Source organism: Embiotoca jacksoni, unplaced genomic scaffold, assembly GCF_022577435.1.
Source record: "Embiotoca jacksoni isolate LCO1_2020_lvr unplaced genomic scaffold, fEmbJac1.0.p SCAF_15, whole genome shotgun sequence".
NCBI lineage: Eukaryota > Metazoa > Chordata > Actinopteri > Embiotocidae > Embiotoca > Embiotoca jacksoni.
The window spans coordinates 12,423,405-12,441,654 of NW_027185285.1; the positions used below are offsets into that span (position 1 = coordinate 12,423,405).

Genomic DNA, 18,250 nt, shown 5'->3' on the forward strand with positions numbered 1-18,250 from the left:
GTGCTCCTGATACTACAAAGTGTCTTACTCCATTTTTTAAAACAAAAAACGGCTGGACCCCTGCTATCCCAACATCGGGGGGGGTGGGGACTTTGTCATGTTTTATTTAGAGCACTCAGTATGTGCTCCTGGCACTAGGCCAGAGCGCCAGAGGGATAGGGTGGTGTCAGCAGGGTAAGCACACAGTTGACAAAAGCTTGTATCAAGCAATGACTTTCAATAGAGTTGGGTAGCTGCTTTGCCATGTGTGAAACCCAGATTCAGGTCGTCTGCAAGTTATTTATTACCAGGTTGTAAAGGACTGGGGTAGGTGGGTGGCACCAAGGGAATCACTGGTAGAAGGCGTTTCAGACTCCCCCTGAAAATCTAATAGCCCAAATGCCTTTTAATATCAATCTGAAATCAGATAGGTAGGACATTTTGGAGGGCTTTAATGTTGAAAATCTACATCAGAATGGCTTATTGTTTGAGTGACACATTGAGATGGTCTACTATTATCCTGAAGTGGAACTGGTCTGTGGAAACACAAAGTTCCTCTGAAATCGGAGGGAATATTGCTCATATTTGAATTTTTAGAAGACTGTTGAAAATCAAAATGTGTTGATGAGCCTGAGTGATACAATGATCGTCCACTATCAATATCAGTAAAATTGGTTGATGGAAACGGGACATTTTTGTATAATTCTCATCTAAAGAGAAAATGTAGTCCATTTGACATTTAATTGTTGTCACATTCAAACTCAAATAATCGTTGTATGATTTTTATTCTCCACTCACATCTCACCGCGTTTCCTGGGACCAGGCTCTTGTTTTAAAATCGGGTCTTTTGCACCATTACCGTAATGCCTAGTGTAAACAGGTACTCTAAACTACATTGGGGGCTGGCTTGACCGTATTTTTTAAGTGGACGTGGACCTGACCGCAGTTCATAACTTCACATCACCCAAAGCCTCTGTCAGTTTCATTCTGACAGTTTGGAAATCTCACAACTGCAGGCTGTCTGCTGGAAGATCAAGTTTATCACTTGGACGGGGTAGTCATGTGTTTTTAAACCAAATAGTTTTTACATGTGGGGCTGATAAGTTTTTTCTATTTATTGATTTGTATCCTTTGGTGCCGCTCTGTGGTCGATTTTTACTGGAACAAGGTGAGTTATCGGACTTATCTTTTGATCTGGCTGTTTTATAGCCGAATGCGATTACATAAGTCTCACCTCTGATCAGGGCTGCTTTTATTCATCAGACTGCTGCAGACATGGATGAAGAGACTCCACTGCTGCACAGAAGACCGCTATCAACTCAATCCACGGTTGGAACCTGCTCACTGATTTTAATGCATCCAAAAATCTTATGTCTGGTTGTTTTATATAATGTCAACAAAGAAAGATTATTTCCTGTTTAGGGATTACTGTCTGTTTATTGTGAATTCTACGGGGGCGTAACGACGCCCTGACACTTTTTTTTTTCTTGAAGTGAGAAAATAAAATGTCCTCAGTTTTCTTGATCTGGTTGAAATTCATTTGACATGTTTTTAGTGTTAGAAGATCTTAAGTGTAGCCTATCATTCAAGAGAGCCAATGAAAACAAATGTCCTGGTCAAGTTCGTTAAAATTAGCCTACATTTGAGATGCACGAATTGATTCACTACATCAACCTGAAGCCTATGATACGCTGCAATTTGTCAAAGTTACTTTATTAAATTAAAGCAATAGAAATATACATTATTGAATTGCCACCATAAGAGCTGTGGTTAAACCTTAGAAACAAGCCGCCGAGCCCCCAGATGTGCACCCGTGCATGTGCGTCATATGCGCGCTCACTTACTTAAACACCAGACTTCCCACAGTCGAAAATCTCTGCTACAGATCTACACGACTGCTGGAATGTTTTTTGTGTTTATGTTGTGACACTCTTTGCTGAATTATTTCAGAGAAATGTCCGTTAAACTGTTAAATTCGTCCAGAGGACAAATGTTTCCTGCTGGAGGCAGAGCTGAGCAGACTGACATGATTGCTTGGTCAGTCATACGTTTTAAGTTACAATTTATGACATATTACTACTTTTGATCAAGATTGCTTTGTGCAACAGATGAATGTAGAAGCTTAGCTGCTTATCTTTTTGATGTAATAGATCTGACCAGAAAAACATGACATAGAGGTGATATTTGATAGTTTAGTCTGATTAAAATGGTGCATTTATCAGCTGCATTGTGGCTCGAACAAAAATGTTAAGGGGCGTAAAAAAAACAGAAGTAGCTGTTTGAAGAGCTTCTTGCAACATTCTTGACTTTTCCCTACTTCCTACTCCAGAATATACTTAAATAAAAAGGGGTAAGTTTAGAGTTTCTTTTAATGTTTTCTTTTCTTTTTTCCCCCATTTGAATGTCAGTAGGGTGCAGTTACCCGTTACTCATACAGGCAATACTAATGGAAACTCAAAACACGCATCCCTTCCTGTTTGTACCAGTCATCAAGTACACTTTCATGAAACTTTTTTTTATTTACCTTATTTCACTGAAACCAACACTTATATTCACTTTAGCAATATCTAGATAGTGACAGTTGAAATAGCAAACTTCTCTGACATCCTAATTGATAATTGATCAGCCCACATTTTTCCACTGTACCTAAGATTAAACTTGGCTTTAACTTAACTACATATGTTTTAACTCTTCCACACCCCTTTGTCTTAGATTAATAACTCCAAACTGTACCTGGCCATCTTCTCGGCAGTCCTGGGGAACTTCAGCTTTGGTTACTCTCTGGTCTACCCGTCTCCCGTCCTACCAAAGTTCCAAAGCCCCGATGCCGACCCCCGGCTCAAGATGGACATAGAGCAGGCCGCCTGGTTTGGATCGATCTACTCACTGGGTGCAGCGGCCGGGGGGCTGGGGGCCATGCTGCTCAACGACTTGGTTGGGCGGAAGCTGAGCATCATGATGTCAGCCGTGCCTTCGGCTATAGGGTGGGTCTCAGTAACAGCATGCAGTCTTCAAACTGTGTTCTGATAGCTGTGCTGGGTTGAAACTAAGTACATTGCGGAACTTAAATATTCTTATATTATGTCACTTTATATGTTTACTTCACTGGACTTCAGAGGGAAATTTGGTATTTGGGGTTAAAGGTCACCGTGACTGCACGTTGACCTGATCTCCTGAGAGTGACATCTCAGGAAAGCCCTGAGGGAATTTCTAAGAATTTAAAAATTCTTCAAAGGACTCTGATTTGATTTTGGTGGCAAAATGTCAAAGGTCACTGTTACATTACAAAACACATTTGTGGCCATGACTCAATAGTTCATACACTATTATGCTGTTGTGGTATAATTTAACAAAGAGGTCTACTAAGGATAAAATGATGAGCACCCAAAAGGTCAAATGTCAGTTCCACTGTCTCATCAAAGCATTCTGCAAACATACTTTTCTGTCCATTATTCATAACTCAGCAACAGAACGGGAGATTGTGACCATATTTCAGATTTGGTCAGATACTGATTGGTGACACTAATCATTGGTGTCACCTTGAAACTGTACTGAACATATAGATCTTTTCTGTAGTCAGGTTGAAGATTTCTATGATGTGTTGACGTTTCACAATTCACAATTTGAAACATTGTCTTCTGTTTCTCAGCTTTACTAGCCAAGCTTGTGACATGACACAGAGAAGGACTCCTTTGAAGAGTACATATATTAGAAGTCTGGACAGATATGGATGTAAACTGAAACTTGACTAGTCGGCAGAGGCAGACAACCGCGAGGCAATAATTCTACTTCTGCTTCAATGCTACTAGTTTTACTTCATCTGAAAGCATCTGAAAACTTCAACCAACACTCATAACAAAGTTGTTTTTTTTTATTCCCATATGTGTGTCTCAGGTACATGCTGATTGGAGGAGCTTCAGACTTGTGGATGCTCCATCTGGGCCGTTTCCTTACTGGTGTTGCTGGGGGGATCACCTCAGGATCCATTCCTGTAAGTTATCATGGTTACCAATATTTTTTTTTAACTATTTATATTTTGCCATTTGTGTCACAATTTACAATATTACATACCACTGTTCTTTCTGGTTCTTTGCACATTTACAGCATTGGACCATTGATGTATCAGCAAACTTCCTTGATGTTCATAAAGTTATATTATAACATTTTAGACAAAGTGGTATTTGATCCATAGAAAAATACATTTTGCACAACTCTGAATAATGACTTCCCTCTTCAATACATAAATACAGTTGTCAATTGATAAATCACGAACAGAATCTTCTAAATGGCAACAAAAAAGCATGTGGACAGGTTCTGATTGGATCATATCCATCACTAATTTAAAGAATAAAGTTGCTTTTCATGAGCCACCTGTGAGAATGTTTTTGACTGTTTGCATCCAACTTAGGCTAAATTACCTCAGAACAGGTTAGTTAAATGCAAATGCAAAATTGGCAAAGACAAGTGAACTGAGCTCCAAGAAGATCAAGGATTACTTGCTTGCACAAAAAAGTACACTTAGAAAAAAATCTCAATCCTTAACCTTCCAGAGTTGGGTCTTAAATTCATAAAACAAGGCATACTGGCAGAATCAGAAAAATCCAGCTGCGGATTGGACCACATATTATAAGATCATGAAAGTCGGGTGAGAAACAGCAGCAAGGATTGCTTTAGAGCGAGAAGATGAGGGGTAAATAAAAAGGGTGAAACTCAGGGATTCAAAAATGAACAAAACAAACAGCAACTATTAGATGAGGGGTAAATAAAAAGAAGCCAAAAAAAGTGAATGTCAGGAATAAACTCAGGGATTTAATTCAAAATAAATACACAACAAACAGCAGCTAAACCAACTAAACTCAGTGAGTAACCGACTCCACAATCACTAATCAGGTAGTTATTAAAAAAAATCGGATGTTACAACATGCAGTCTGTAAGCTGTCAAATGACCCACTGGCTACCATCACAGGCTGCTCCAGGGTTATATAACCTACATCGGGCCCCTGATGGCCCGGGCCAATCACCCAGCTGAGTGGAGGCCGTACCTGGGGAGAAGTGCACACACACACAAAGACTGCTGGCCGTAACACAGATCAACAACCATTACCAGATATGACTCAGTTCACAGACCACTGAAAATAGGATCAGTGAGTACAGGTACAATCCCTGACCTAATCCCATGGGGAAAGAAATATCAACCTGTCATTGTTCTAGTGTGCAAGACCTGAAATCTTTGCTGGCTCAAACATGGTGGAAACCTTCACCACAGCTATAACAGAAACTGGTTAATTCCATGTCCAGACGCTGCTAAGAATTTGTAACTGTGATTTTAAGTGAAGACTCTGTTGGGTGTCCACAGAGTTTTTTGTCTTCATTTTGAACTGCATGTCTTTTGATTGCTTTTTGTAGAATATCTTGCCAAGTGTGCTTGTCCTGTCTTTCTTTAAAATAATTCCATTTGCTTTGATATTTTGTTATCTAATGCAATGAAATTAATTTATATTTAGAGTGTAATTTACTTTTCTGAGACCCTGTACCATTGGTATCCAACAGGTTCCTGCCTGAACTCATACTGTATGTTCTCATGTGACTTTACGAATGTCTTTTGTGTATTTGTGTCACAGGTTTACATCTCAGAGATCTCCCACAAATGGGTGAGAGGAGCTCTTGGCTCCTGCCCTCAGATCACTGCTGTGGTCGGGGCCCTGGCGCTCTATGCTCTGGGTAGGAACATACCAAAAGTGTTGCATAGATAGCTTTGAGAAGCATTTAAGAAACACCACTGTTCGTACATCTTGCATTTTCAGTGCCAATTTAAAATTTTAGTGGTGTACTTTTGCTATTACCTGGTTCAATATAAACAATTTTGAGTCATGTTGTGATACTTTCAGTGATACTTGATGAGCAAGGACCACCACCTCTATTAAGTGTTAACAGTGTTTATTGATTATGATCTGGTAAAACACGATGGAGCTTGGCAAGGGACTGCGGTTTGGGGAAGGCTTGATTGAGAACCCACTGCGGCTCTCAGGCCTCTCAGATCCCCAATAAAAGCCTTCCCAAGAGAACAGTGATGACTAAGCGTTGTGCAGGTCTTGGAGATTGTGATGAGTGTACAGCAAGAGCAGACAGGTATGCAGACTGGGCTGGTATTTATAGACTCATGTCAGGAAGGTTAGTGTTTGAGGTGTGGTCCTGCTTCTCAAATTCAGATAAAATTATCTCCAAATATAAAAGATAAGACAACTCTCTCTTTTTTTTCCTGCTCTCTTGCTTTACACGGTGATGTACAGCTCTGGTGGTACCATGGCGGTGGCTGGCAATTGCAGGGGAGGTACCTGCTCTGCTGATGGTTGTGCTGATGGCATTCATGCCCTCGTCCCCCAGGAGGCTCCTGTCCCTGGGCCGAGAGCACCAGGCTGAGAAGGCCCTCCGCTGGCTTAGAGGACGTCACTATGACACACAAATCGAGCTCAGTGCCATACAGGTAAAAGACAAGCAGCATTACAATGTGTAAAGTGGAACATTTGGGTTAAAGAGATGAAATATACAGTATATATATGTAGCCTGGTTAAAATAATGGGACCCGCCACAAAACTAATTTATGTTTTTCGCAGGTCTTTTAATTTCCCCCCGCTTATAAATGCAAATTATACGTATGTTTGTGTCGTCTTGTCTCTCTCTACCAATGCAGCACAGCATCAACAAACAGACTAAAATCACATTGTCCCAGCTGGCCAAACCCATATACTACCGGCCAATCCTCATCTCAGTGGTGATGCGTCTCCTGCAGCAGATGACGGGTATCACACCCATTCTGATCTACATGGAGCCCATCTTTGCCAAAAGCAAAGTCTCCCTGGAGCCCAGGTTGTGCATCTTTGCTTGTATAAAATGTGCTTCAGACAGTAAACAAAGCTTGTTTGATGATTTATCTAACACAAGCACTTTGCAAATCATGGATTATTAATTAGGTCAAAATCGCTCTTGTTCTTGAAACTGTTTGCTTTGCTCACTGTTGACTCAAGTTACTCACTTATCCCTGTTCTGTATCTGTCAGGTATGATGCCGCCATAGTGGGTGGGGTCCGCCTCTTTTCTGTTGTCGTGGCAGCCAGTTTGATGGACAAGGCAGGACGCAAAGCCCTGCTGTATACGTCAAGCATGCTGATGTTTCTGTCCACTCTGACTCTGACTATGATCTCACACACCACACCATGTGCTCCAGGTCCTGCTCCCCCAAACCTCACCGCTCTGCACTACAGTCCTCATGATGACTTTACTTTACAGGCGAGCCACGACACCGCGGCAGGCCTCATCCCTCTCATCAGCACTGTAGTGTTTATATTTGGTGAGTTTTGAAAGCAGCTAATTTTATTGATAATCCATGCTTCCTGACTTTTTAGTTATGTCAGTGGCGAGGCTCTACAGGGGTGACACTAAGGGTCAGTTACGAAGAACTATTGGATGGATTGACATGACACTAAGATAATGAATCTTTTATGATCGCCTGGCTTCTCCTCTAGCACTGCAATGTGGTTGACCTCTGTGGTTCTGAGTAAAATAGGTTGACAAGTATTGGATGGATTACCAATTTGGTGCAGATTTTTAAAGCCTTCACAGAATAACTTGTAATAATTTTGTTGAAGTTTCATCTTGTGCCACTTGCAGGTCAGAATTTTAAACACACCATACGTTTGCTTATGAACAAAGAACCTCTGCACGTGTTTTATTTTCTCAGAATGAATGCTTATTTAGTTGTTTGAAAAAACCTGCAGAGTTACTTGAATATCGAACAGCATGAAATAGACCAGGAGCTGCAGTGGTTTGCACCGTCGCCTAACGGCAACAAGGTTCTGGGTTCAAACTTGCAGGTCGCTGAAGCCTTTCTGTGTGGAGTTTGCATGTTCTCCATGTGCCGCTTTTCTTTGAGTGCACCAACTTCCTCCCCAAGTCCAAAGATATGTGTGCTAGGTCAGTTCATGGCCCTGGGAAGGACTTGTGTACCTCTCCAAAGTATACCCCAACATCTCCCAAAGTCAGCTGGGATGGGCTCCAATATTTAGTATTTGACATTTGATGGACCAAATACATAACAAGAATATAATTTTACTTTATAAATGATAAACAATTATAAATCAAGTGATGAAACGTGCTCGAAATACAGTTTGTCTCATGTCACCCCCCTATATATCAGACAGCCAGTGTAGTTTGGACTTTGGTACTTGGTGCTTTGGATTTCTACGTTTTGCCATTTAAAATCAACTCAGTATGTTAGCAGTGTGACAGACAAAAAGGAGCAATAAAAGGGGCAACACTTTGCATTAGGTTAGAATGGTTCTGTCAAATGGAAACAAAATCCACATCCAGCACCTCTGAAGCCCACCAATTAACCAATTAGAAGAATCTTAACATCTAATGTTACCCAGGACAGGAGACAATGAACATAATATCTGATGCTTTTAATGTATTATGATAACATCTCCTTTAAAATGGTTGGTTTGCTTTGTCATCACATTGTTGCTTGTCTCCTAGGATACGCCATAGGATGGGGCCCAATCACTTGGCTGCTGATGTCAGAGGTGCTGCCACTGGCTGCTAGGGGCGTGGCGTCTGGTCTGTGTGTCACTGTCAGCTGGTTGATGGCCTTCATACTCACACATGCCTTCACACACATGGTGGACAAGTACGGCCTGTTTGTGCCCTATCTGTTATTCGCTGTGGTGTCCGTCTTCGGTCTGCTCTTCAACGCCGTGTGCATCCCAGAGACTCGCAGTCGCTCACTGGAGGAAATAGAAAATTATTTCAGGACAGGACGCACATTCACCATCGGCCGGAGTCAATCCACTCCACAGTCCAGCTGAAGCTCATAGATCACTCTGGTTACAAAAATGTATTTTTAAAAAAATGAAGTTTCCCTATAACAGGCCTGAAAAGTGATTTTTTTTTTTTTTTTTTTTTTTTTTTTTTGGAGGTCAATATGTCAATATTAAGTGTCTAAGACTGAGTGTTGTATGTTGAGTGTAAAACCCTGTGAGGATTGCTAAGCACAAGTGGAGCACCATAAATCAAAGAGCACTAAAGTATAGGTGAGAGCAGTTCAAAGGGGTTTACAGATGACTGACAGCTTTAACATCTTTATCATTTTATGTTATTAATTTAGTTGGATATTACATATATATGTTCTATATATGTATGCCCGTCTGTGTGTATATATGTATATATATATTTGTCTACAGCCATGTTGTGTGGAAGTCAAACTACTGATAGAAACTTCTTGCAAACAAATACGTTTTTGATTCCAAACAAAAGTTTTGCTTTGCAACCAAAAATTCTCGTTTCATAAGCAAATTCTGTGTCCAAAACTAACAATTGTTTGCAATGCAAATCATTTTATTGTCAGTTCATATATTTTTACTGACAAATTAGATTTTTGATGCAGTGTGGAAAATTTGCTTTCAAAACCTTTTTTTTTTTGCTTACATAATAAAGACAAAATACAAAAATAACTTCATACTGTCTTCATTTTGAAAATTCACATCAGAATAACCTGATATTTTTTGAGTAACATATTGAGATGGTCTATTATCATCCTGAAATGGAATGATTCTGTGAAAACAGGAAGTTTTCTTTTTTATCAATCTGAAATCATTGGCATTCTCATATCTGGCCATTTGGGGGGCTTTACATTTTAAAGCCCACGTTAGAATGGCTTGATATTTTTTGAGTGACACATTGAGGTGGTCTACTATTATTTTGGTGTGTGGAATCAGGGAGTTTCCTTCACATATTAATCTAAAATCAGCAGGAACGTAGCTTTTTTGAGATATTTTAGAGGGCTTTAATTTTGAAAATCCGAACTAGAATGACGTGATATTGTTTGAGTGACACATTGAAGTGATCTACCAGCATCCTGAAGTGGTATTGGTCTGTGGAAACAGGTTTCCTTTTAATATCTGTCTGAAATCTGAGGGCATATTGCTCATATTTGACATTTTATAGGACTATCAAAATACATTGATAAGGCCTGAGTGACATATTAAGATCGTCTACGATCAATATCACTTAAAATTGGTCGGTGGAAAGTATGATTCTCATCTGAATTCAGAGACAATTTAGTCCATTGGACATTTTAAAGCGCTTTTATTGTAACATTCAAACTCTGAATAATCTTTTTATGCTTTTCATCCTCTGTTCATATCCCACCGCATTCACTGGAACCGTGCTTTTGTTTTGAAATCAGGGCTTCCACGCTATTACCGTAATGCCTAGTATATATCGGTACCGCAAACTACATTGGGGGCTGGCTTGGTCGTGTTTTAAATCCCTCAACTGCATGCCGTCCGCTGACAAGGTAGTAATGACTGTTTTTAAAGCAAATCGTTTTTACATTTAATCAGTTTGTCTATTTTTTTTTTCAATTCTTTGTTTGCAACTTCTTTGTGGTCGAGGTTTACTGGAACAAGGTGGACTTTGGCGGATTTAGATGTCGTTTGATCTGGCTGTTTTTAGCCAGATGCTATTATATGACTGTATCACCTCTGATCAGGGCTGTTTTTAAACATCAGACTGCTGCAGACATGGATGAAGAGGCTCCACTGCTGAACGGAAGACCACCATCATCTCAATCCACGGTTGGAACCTGCTCACTAATTTTAATGCATCCAAAAATCTCATGTGATTGTTTTGTTTAATCTAAACCAAGAAAGACAGCTAAATTCTACATTTCCTGTTTAGGGATTACTGTCCGACTTATTGTGACAAAGAATGACCTGATTTCACAAAACCATTTGAGCAACCTTTGTTAGGCCCAAAGACTGACAAAAAACACAATACATGATTTGTATTTTATTACCAATGTTGTGGGGCAAGCAATGAGAAACAGTTTTTTCAAGATCCAGTGGCTAGTTGGAAATTATCAGCTGCATTGGGATCCTGACAGACTTCCCTGGCATCTAAAGTGTTCCTATAAAAGCACTGAAATCTTTCCACTCCACCAACAATTGAACTTGGCTTTTACTTAACTACATATGTTTTAACTCTTCCACACCCCTTTGTCTTAGATTAATAACTCCAAACTGTACCTGGCCGTATTCTCGGCAGTCCTGGGGAACTTCAGCTTTGGTTACTCTCTGGTCTACCCGTCTCCCGTCCTCCCGAAGTTCAAGAGTTCGGATGCCGACCCCCGGCTCAAGATGGACGCAGAGCAGGCCGCCTGGTTTGGATCGATCTACTCACTGGGTGCAGCGGCCGGGGGGCTGGGGGCCATGCTGCTCAACGACTTGGTTGGGCGGAAGCTGAGCATCATGATGTCAGCCGTGCCTTCGACTATAGGGTGGGTCTCAGTAACAGCATGCAGTCTTCAAACTGTGTTCTGATAGCTGTGCTGGGTTGAAACTAAGTACATTGCGGAACTTAAATATTCTTATATTATGTCACTTTATATGTTTACTTCACTGGACTTCAGAGGGAAATGTGGTATTTGTGTTTTCAACTACTGTTTCAATTATTAATTAGGCCGCTGACTCCTTGTGGTGATTTGAATATCATTCATTGATGATATGTTCGACAGTTTGTGGTTTCCCACATTCACAAAGATCAGTGGCAGATACTCCAATCTTGTGCAGATAGAGTGGGGTGTTAGTAACTCCAGAGCGAAGGTATTGCCCAGGTGAACCTGTTAAGGTTGACCTAGGTATCGTGTGGTAGGTCACACCAGGAGGATTGCTTGAGGGAGAGTGGATGAACTTCTTCAACGTGGATGTTGAAGTGGACCATTGCTTGTTCCAGGAATTAAGGATCCTACCAGGGTGTGGAGGGCTCATGGTAAAGAGTCTCCCCATTTCAGTAGAGAAGTGTCTACATGTGAGTCTCTGGTTGGTTTAGTCAACAGGTGAGGGAATCAGGCTTGTTGACTCACTTTTGCAGGCCAGCTTTAATGTCAGGAAGTTTGCAGATGGGAGGCCAGACAGTATGGGGAGGAACTCAACAGGAGTTAATGGCAGGGCTCCACTGATTAGCCTCATGTCGTTGTTGAGCACAATATCAGTGGTGGCTGTGTGCCTGCTATGCTTCCATACAGGTGCAGTATACTCAGCGGTGGAGTATGTAAGGGTTGAGGTGCGTAGGGTGGTGAAATCTGCACCCCATCCAGTGCCAGCAAGTCAATTCAGGAGGTTTACGCGGGCAGCGGTCTTGGCAGCAGCTTATTTGATGCATGAATTGAACATGAGGCGTCGGTCAAGTATGACGCCGAGGCACCGAGGTTGGTGCCATTGAGTTTGATGCTCAGCGTGGTGTCGGCACATCGGTTTGGAAGATGGTATACAGGGCATACTGTCTTGGGAAGGCTCAGCTTTAAGTGCTATTTTTGGAAGTACTGGCTCAGCGATGAGTTGTCCTCCTCAAGGGTGTTCTCCATCACGCTGAAAGATTTATCAGCAAATCCAATGGCTGAGCCGTTGGCTTGGGTGTATTGTGAGCACTCACCAGCAGGCATGTCAGCGGTGTAGATGTCAAACAGCACTGGGGCAAGGACAGAGCCTTGGGGAAGCCCATTCTTTAGTCTACTTCTCTTCAATATGTGTGTCTCAGGTACATGCTGCTGGGAGGAGCTGCAGACTTGTGGATGCTCCATCTGGGCCGTTTCCTTACTGGTCTTGCTGGGGGAATGACCGCAGCCTCCATTCCTGTAAGTTACAAAGACTTGGAGAAAAAAAAAAAAAAAAAAAATATATATATATATATATATATATATATATATCTTGCCATTTGTGTCATAATTTACAATACCTGGAAATACAGTTACTTCCTTCTGAAATATAGAAATCCAGTTTTCACTTAAGAAAGCATGAACAGAGTTTTCTAAATGGCCAAAAAAAAAAGAATCTGTTCTGATTGGATCATGTCACTGAGTGCAAAGAAGATCAAGGATTATGTGTTTGCACAAAGAAGCCTACTTAGAAAAAAAATCTCAATCCTTAACCTTCCAGAGTTGGGTCTTAAATTCATAAAACAAGGCATACTGGCAGAATCTGAAAAATCCAGCTGCGGATTGGATCACATATTATAAGATCATGAAAGTCGGGTGAGAAACAGCAGCAAGGATTGCTTTAGAGCGAGAAGATGAGGGGTAAATAAAAAGGGTGAAACTCAGGGATTCAAAAATTAACAAAACTTACAAAACAAAACAAACAGCAACTATGAGATGAGGGGTGAATAAAAAGAAGCCAAAAAAAGTGAATGTCAGGATTAAACTCAGGGATTTAATTCAAAATAAATACACAACAAACAGCAGCTAAACCAACTAAACTCAGTGAGTAACCGACTCCACAATCACTAATCAGGTAGTTATTAAAAATATCGGATGTTACAACATGCAGTCTGTAAGCTGTCAAATGACCCACTGGCTACCATCACAGGCTGCTCCAGGGTTATATAACCTACATCGGGCCCCTGATGGCCCGGGCCAATCACCCAGCTGAGTGGAGGCCGTACCTGGGGAGAAGTGCCCACACACACAAAGACTGCTGGCCGTAACACAGATCAACAACCATTACCACTGGAAATAGGAAGACTTTGTAACTGTGATTTTAAGTGAAGTCTCTGTGATCTAATGCAATGAAAAACATATATTTTTGAGTGTGGCCGAAGAGGTCCAAATACTTGTACTTTTTGGGGACACTATATGATATATCTCACCGCCTTTTGCCTGAACTCGTACTGTATGTGCTCATGGGACTGTGCATATGTCTTATGTGTGTTTGTGTCACAGGTTTACATCTCCGAGATCTCTCACCAAGCGGTGAGAGGAGCACTCGGCTCATGCCCTCAGATCACAGCTGTGTTCGGGTCCCTGGTGCTCTATGCCTTTGGTAGGAACATGCCTATTTTTCATATTTCATATTTTTTTCTCAGATACAGATTAGATGACATAATTGCTTCTGCAAGGGTCAGATCTGAAGAAACACCTCTATTCATTCATCTTGCATTTCTGAACTCGTATTGAATTTGTATGTTGTGTATTTTGCTATTAACTGGCTTAATATTTGTTCCTACTCTCTTGCTTTACATGGTGATGTACAGCTCTGGTGGTACCATGGCGGTGGCTGGCAATTGCAGGGGAGGTACCTGCTCTGCTGATGGTTGTACTGATGGCATTCATGCCCTCGTCCCCCAGGAGGCTCCTCTACCTGGGACGAGAGCACCAGGCTGAGAAGGCCCTCCGCTGGCTTAGAGGACGTCACTATGACACATACATCGAGCTCAGTGCCATACAGGTAAAAGACAAGCAGCACTACAATTTGGGTTCAAGAGATGAAATGTATAGGCACAATGACGTTTGAAAGTTTAAAATGTGAGAAGGATGACATCATTCTATACTCACGCTGACTTCAGTGATATACTGTACATCCTACAGGAGTTATGAAAGCAACGTAGATGTATGTTTGTGTCGTCTTGTCTCTCTCTACCAATGCAGCACAGCATCAACAAACAGACTAAAATCACATTGTCCCAGCTGGCCAAACCCATATACTACCGGCCAATCCTCATCTCAGTGGTGATGCGTTTCCTGCAGCAGATGACGGGTATCACACCCATTATGGTCTACCTGGAGCCCATCTTTGCAGAGAGCAAAGTCTCCCTGGAGCCCAGGTTGTGTATCTTTTTTTTTTCTGTAGTAAATTTTGCTGCTTGCAGTGCTCGTATGAAATGTGCTTCAGACAGAAAACAAAGTTTATTAGATTATTTAAATACTAAATAGTCACAATCACTTTGCAAGTCATGAATTTTCAATTGGTTCTGAATCTTGTTCTTGAAACTGTTTGCTTTGCTCACTGTTGACTCAAGTTACTCACTTATCCCTGTTCTGTATCTGTCAGGTATGATGCCGCCATAGTGGGTGGGGTCCGCCTCTTTTCCGTTGTCATGGCAGCCAGTTTGATGGACAAGGCAGGACGCAAAGCCCTGCTGTATACGTCAAGCATGCTGATGTTTCTGTCCACTTTGACTCTGACCATAATCTCCCCGACCACACCATGTGCTCCAGGTCCTGCTCCCCCAAACCTCACCGCTCTGAACTGCAGTCCTCATGATGACTTTACTTTACAGGCGAGCCACAAAACCGCGGCAAGCCTCATCCCTCTCATCAGCACTGTAGTGTTTATATTTGGTGAGTTTTGAAAGCGAGGCTCTACAGGGGTGACACTCAGAATCAGTTACAAAGAACTATTGGACACTAAGATTTTAATTCTTGCTCGGTTTTATGAACGTCCTGCGTCACCATGTGGTTGACCTCTGTGGTTCTGAGTAAAATAGGTTGACAAGTATTGGATGGATTACCATGAAATTAGGTGCAGATTTTTGGTTTGCACCGTCACCTAACAGCAAGAAGGTTCTGGGTTTGAACCTCCTGGTCGCTGGGGCCTTTCAGTGTGAAGTTTGCATGTTCTTATTGGGCCTCTTTGGGTTTTCTTTGGGTGCACCAGCTGCCTCCCCAATTCCAAAGACGTGTGCAAGGTTAATCGTGCTTTAAAATTGGTGGGAATTTGAGTGTGAATGTCTGTTGGCCTTGTGTTGGACTCCTGACCTCTCCAAGGTGTGCCCCACCATTGCCCAAAGTCAGCTGGGATGGGCTCCAATATTTGGCATTTGACATTAATGTCCACTGGTTGGTTGGAGTTCCTTTTGTCACTCCTATTGTCTTTTCTTGTCCCACTGGTGGCCGAGATAGCCACCTGTGGCCGGTTCCACCACTTCTTCCTTGTCCGCTCCAGATCCGTCCCTGGTTGCCCCGGAATATCATGACCTTGGTGAAGTGTTCAGTAAGGACCGGGCTCTCTCTCATCCATCTCATCGGCCTCACGACTGAGCTATCGACCTTTTACCAGGGGCCACCTTGCCTTTCAGTAGACTTTACAACCTGTCCAGACCAGAAAAGGAGGCTATGGAGAAATATATCACTGACTCCTTTTTTGAAGTATTTTGAAAACTTGGTCATGCCATTTTGTCTCACCAACGCCCCTGCAGTTTACCCAAAGCTTGATGAAAGATGTCCTTCGGGATTTTCTGAAGCATTTTGTTTTTTGTCTACTTAGACGACATACTCATCTTCTCCTAGGACCTTTTTCTCATGCTTTTCTGTCCGTTCCCTCTTTGTTCCTCATTTGTTCCTCTTTGGCTGTGGGCGTGGCCTCTTTCAGGCCCCTCCCTTGGCTCACTCCCCCGAGCAGCTGGCAAATATCAGTATGGTCATGGGGTGCTAAATGTATCTCATCTGTACATAATGAGAACTAAAAAGTAAACAATTCATTTTACTACCTTTTTTGAAAAACGTAAGTCTACTAATTTTAGCCAATTAAGAGTCTGATAAACCTGCTAAGATATGCTGTGACTGTGCCCTGACAAAGCACTGCACATAACATTTGATGCTTTTAATGTTATGACAACATGAAATTGAAAATGGTTGGTTTGCTTTGTCATCACATTGTTGCTTGTCTCCTAGGATACGCCATGGGATGGGGCCCAATCACTAGGCTGCTGATGTCAGAGGTGCTGCCACTGGTTGCTAGGGGCGTGGCTTCCGGTCTGTGTGTCACTGTCGGCTGGTTGACGGCCTTCATACTCACACATGCCTTCACACACACGGTGGACAAGTACGGCCTGTTTGTGCCCTATCTGTTATTCGCTGTGGTGTCCGTCTTCAGCCTGCTCTTCAACGCCGTGTGCATCCCAGAGACTCGCGGTCGCTCACTGGAGGAAATAGAAAATTATTTCAGGACAGGACGCATGTTCACCGTCAACGAGAATCCTTCCACTATACAGTCCAGCTGGACCTCATAGATCAGTCTGAAAAAAAAAAAAAAAAAGCAATTCAAGTTGATTTTTGATGTTAATCAGTATTAGACCGGGCCTTGTATGTTGAATGTAAAGCAGAATTGAACCACCGTGCCCTATATATATATATACATACATACATACAGTGGGTACGGAAAGTATTCAGACCCCTTTAAATTTTTCACTCTTTGTTTCATTGCAGCCATTTGCTAAAATCAAAAAAGTTCATTTTATTTCTCATTAATGTACACTCAGCACCCCATCTTGACAGAAAAAAACAAATGTAGAAATTTGTGCAAATTTATTAAAAAAGAAAAACTGAAATGTCACATGGTCATAAGTATTCAGACCCTTTGCTCAGTATTGAGTAGAAGCACCCTTTTGAGCTAGTACAGCCATGAGTCTTCTTGGGAATGATGCAACAAGCTTTTCACACCTGGATTTGGGGATCCTCTGCCATTCTTCCTTGCAGATCCTCTCCAGTTCCGTCAGGTTGGATGGTGAACGTTGGTGGACAGCCATTTTCAGGTCTCTCCAGAGATGCTCAATTGGGTTTAGGTCAGGGCTCTGGCTGGGCCAGTCAAGAATGGTCACAGAGTTGTTCCGAAGCCACTCCTTTGTTATTTTAGCTGTGTGCTTAGGGTCATTGTCTTGTTGGAAGGTGAACCTTCGGCCCAGTCTGAGGTCCAGAGCACTCTGGAAGAGGTTTTCTTCCAGGATATCTCTGTACTTGGCCGCATTCATCTTTTCTTCAATTGCAACCAGTCGTCCTGTCCCTGCAGCTGAAAAACACCCCCATAGCATGATGCTGCCACCACCATGTTTCACTGTTGGGATTGTATTGGGCAGGTGATGCTCAGTGCCTGGTTTTCTCCACACATACCGCTTAGAATTAACGCCACAAAGTTCAATCTTGGTCTCATCAGACCAGAGAATCTTATTTCTCATAGTCTGGGAGTCCTTCATGTGTTTTTTGGCAAACTCTATGCGGGCTTTCATATGTCTTGCACTGAGGAGAGGCTTCCGTCGGGCCACTCTGCCATAAAGCCCCGACTGGTGGAGGGCTGCAGTGATAGTTGACTTTGTGGAACTTTCTCCCATCTCCCTACTGCATCTCTGGAGCTCAGCCACAGTGATCTTTGGGTTCTTCTTTACCTCTCTCACCAAGGCTCTTCTCCCACGATTGCTCAGTTTGGCTGGACGGCCAGGTCTAGGAAGAGTTCTGGTCGTCCCAAACTTCTTCCATTTAAGGATTATGGAGGCCACTGTGCTCTTAGGAACCTTGAGTGCTGCAGAAATTATTTTGTAACCTTGGCCAGATCTGTGCCTTGCCACAATTCTGTCTCTGAGCTCCTTGGACAGTTCCTTCGACCTCATGATTCTCATTTGCTCTGACATGCACTGTGAGCTGTAAGGTCTTATATAGACAGGTGTGTGCC

The 18,250-nt window shown here is 42.2% G+C and overlaps 2 protein-coding genes across 2 annotated transcripts; both read left to right on the plus strand.

Annotated features, from left to right (window-relative positions):
- Positions 1–972: 972 nt before the first annotated feature.
- LOC138197689 (solute carrier family 2, facilitated glucose transporter member 6-like) lies at positions 973–9,464 on the plus strand. The gene is made up of 9 exons (XM_069148548.1): positions 973–1,147; positions 1,243–1,308; positions 2,692–2,963; positions 3,874–3,970; positions 5,601–5,700; positions 6,270–6,463; positions 6,671–6,846; positions 7,037–7,326; positions 8,511–9,464. Exons 2-9 carry the CDS (start codon positions 1,255–1,257, stop codon positions 8,837–8,839), a joined length of 1,512 nt encoding a protein of 503 aa, XP_069004649.1. The 5' UTR covers positions 973–1,147; positions 1,243–1,254; the 3' UTR covers positions 8,840–9,464.
- A 1,069-nt stretch (positions 9,465–10,533) lies between these two features.
- Positions 10,534–16,917, plus strand: LOC138197688 (solute carrier family 2, facilitated glucose transporter member 6-like). The gene is made up of 8 exons (XM_069148547.1): positions 10,534–10,609; positions 11,039–11,310; positions 12,570–12,666; positions 13,750–13,849; positions 14,061–14,254; positions 14,455–14,630; positions 14,858–15,147; positions 16,480–16,917. The coding sequence occupies exons 1-8, from the start codon at positions 10,556–10,558 to the stop codon at positions 16,815–16,817; spliced, it is 1,521 nt and encodes a 506-aa protein (XP_069004648.1). The 5' UTR covers positions 10,534–10,555; the 3' UTR covers positions 16,818–16,917.
- The last annotated feature ends 1,333 nt before the right edge of the window (positions 16,918–18,250 follow it).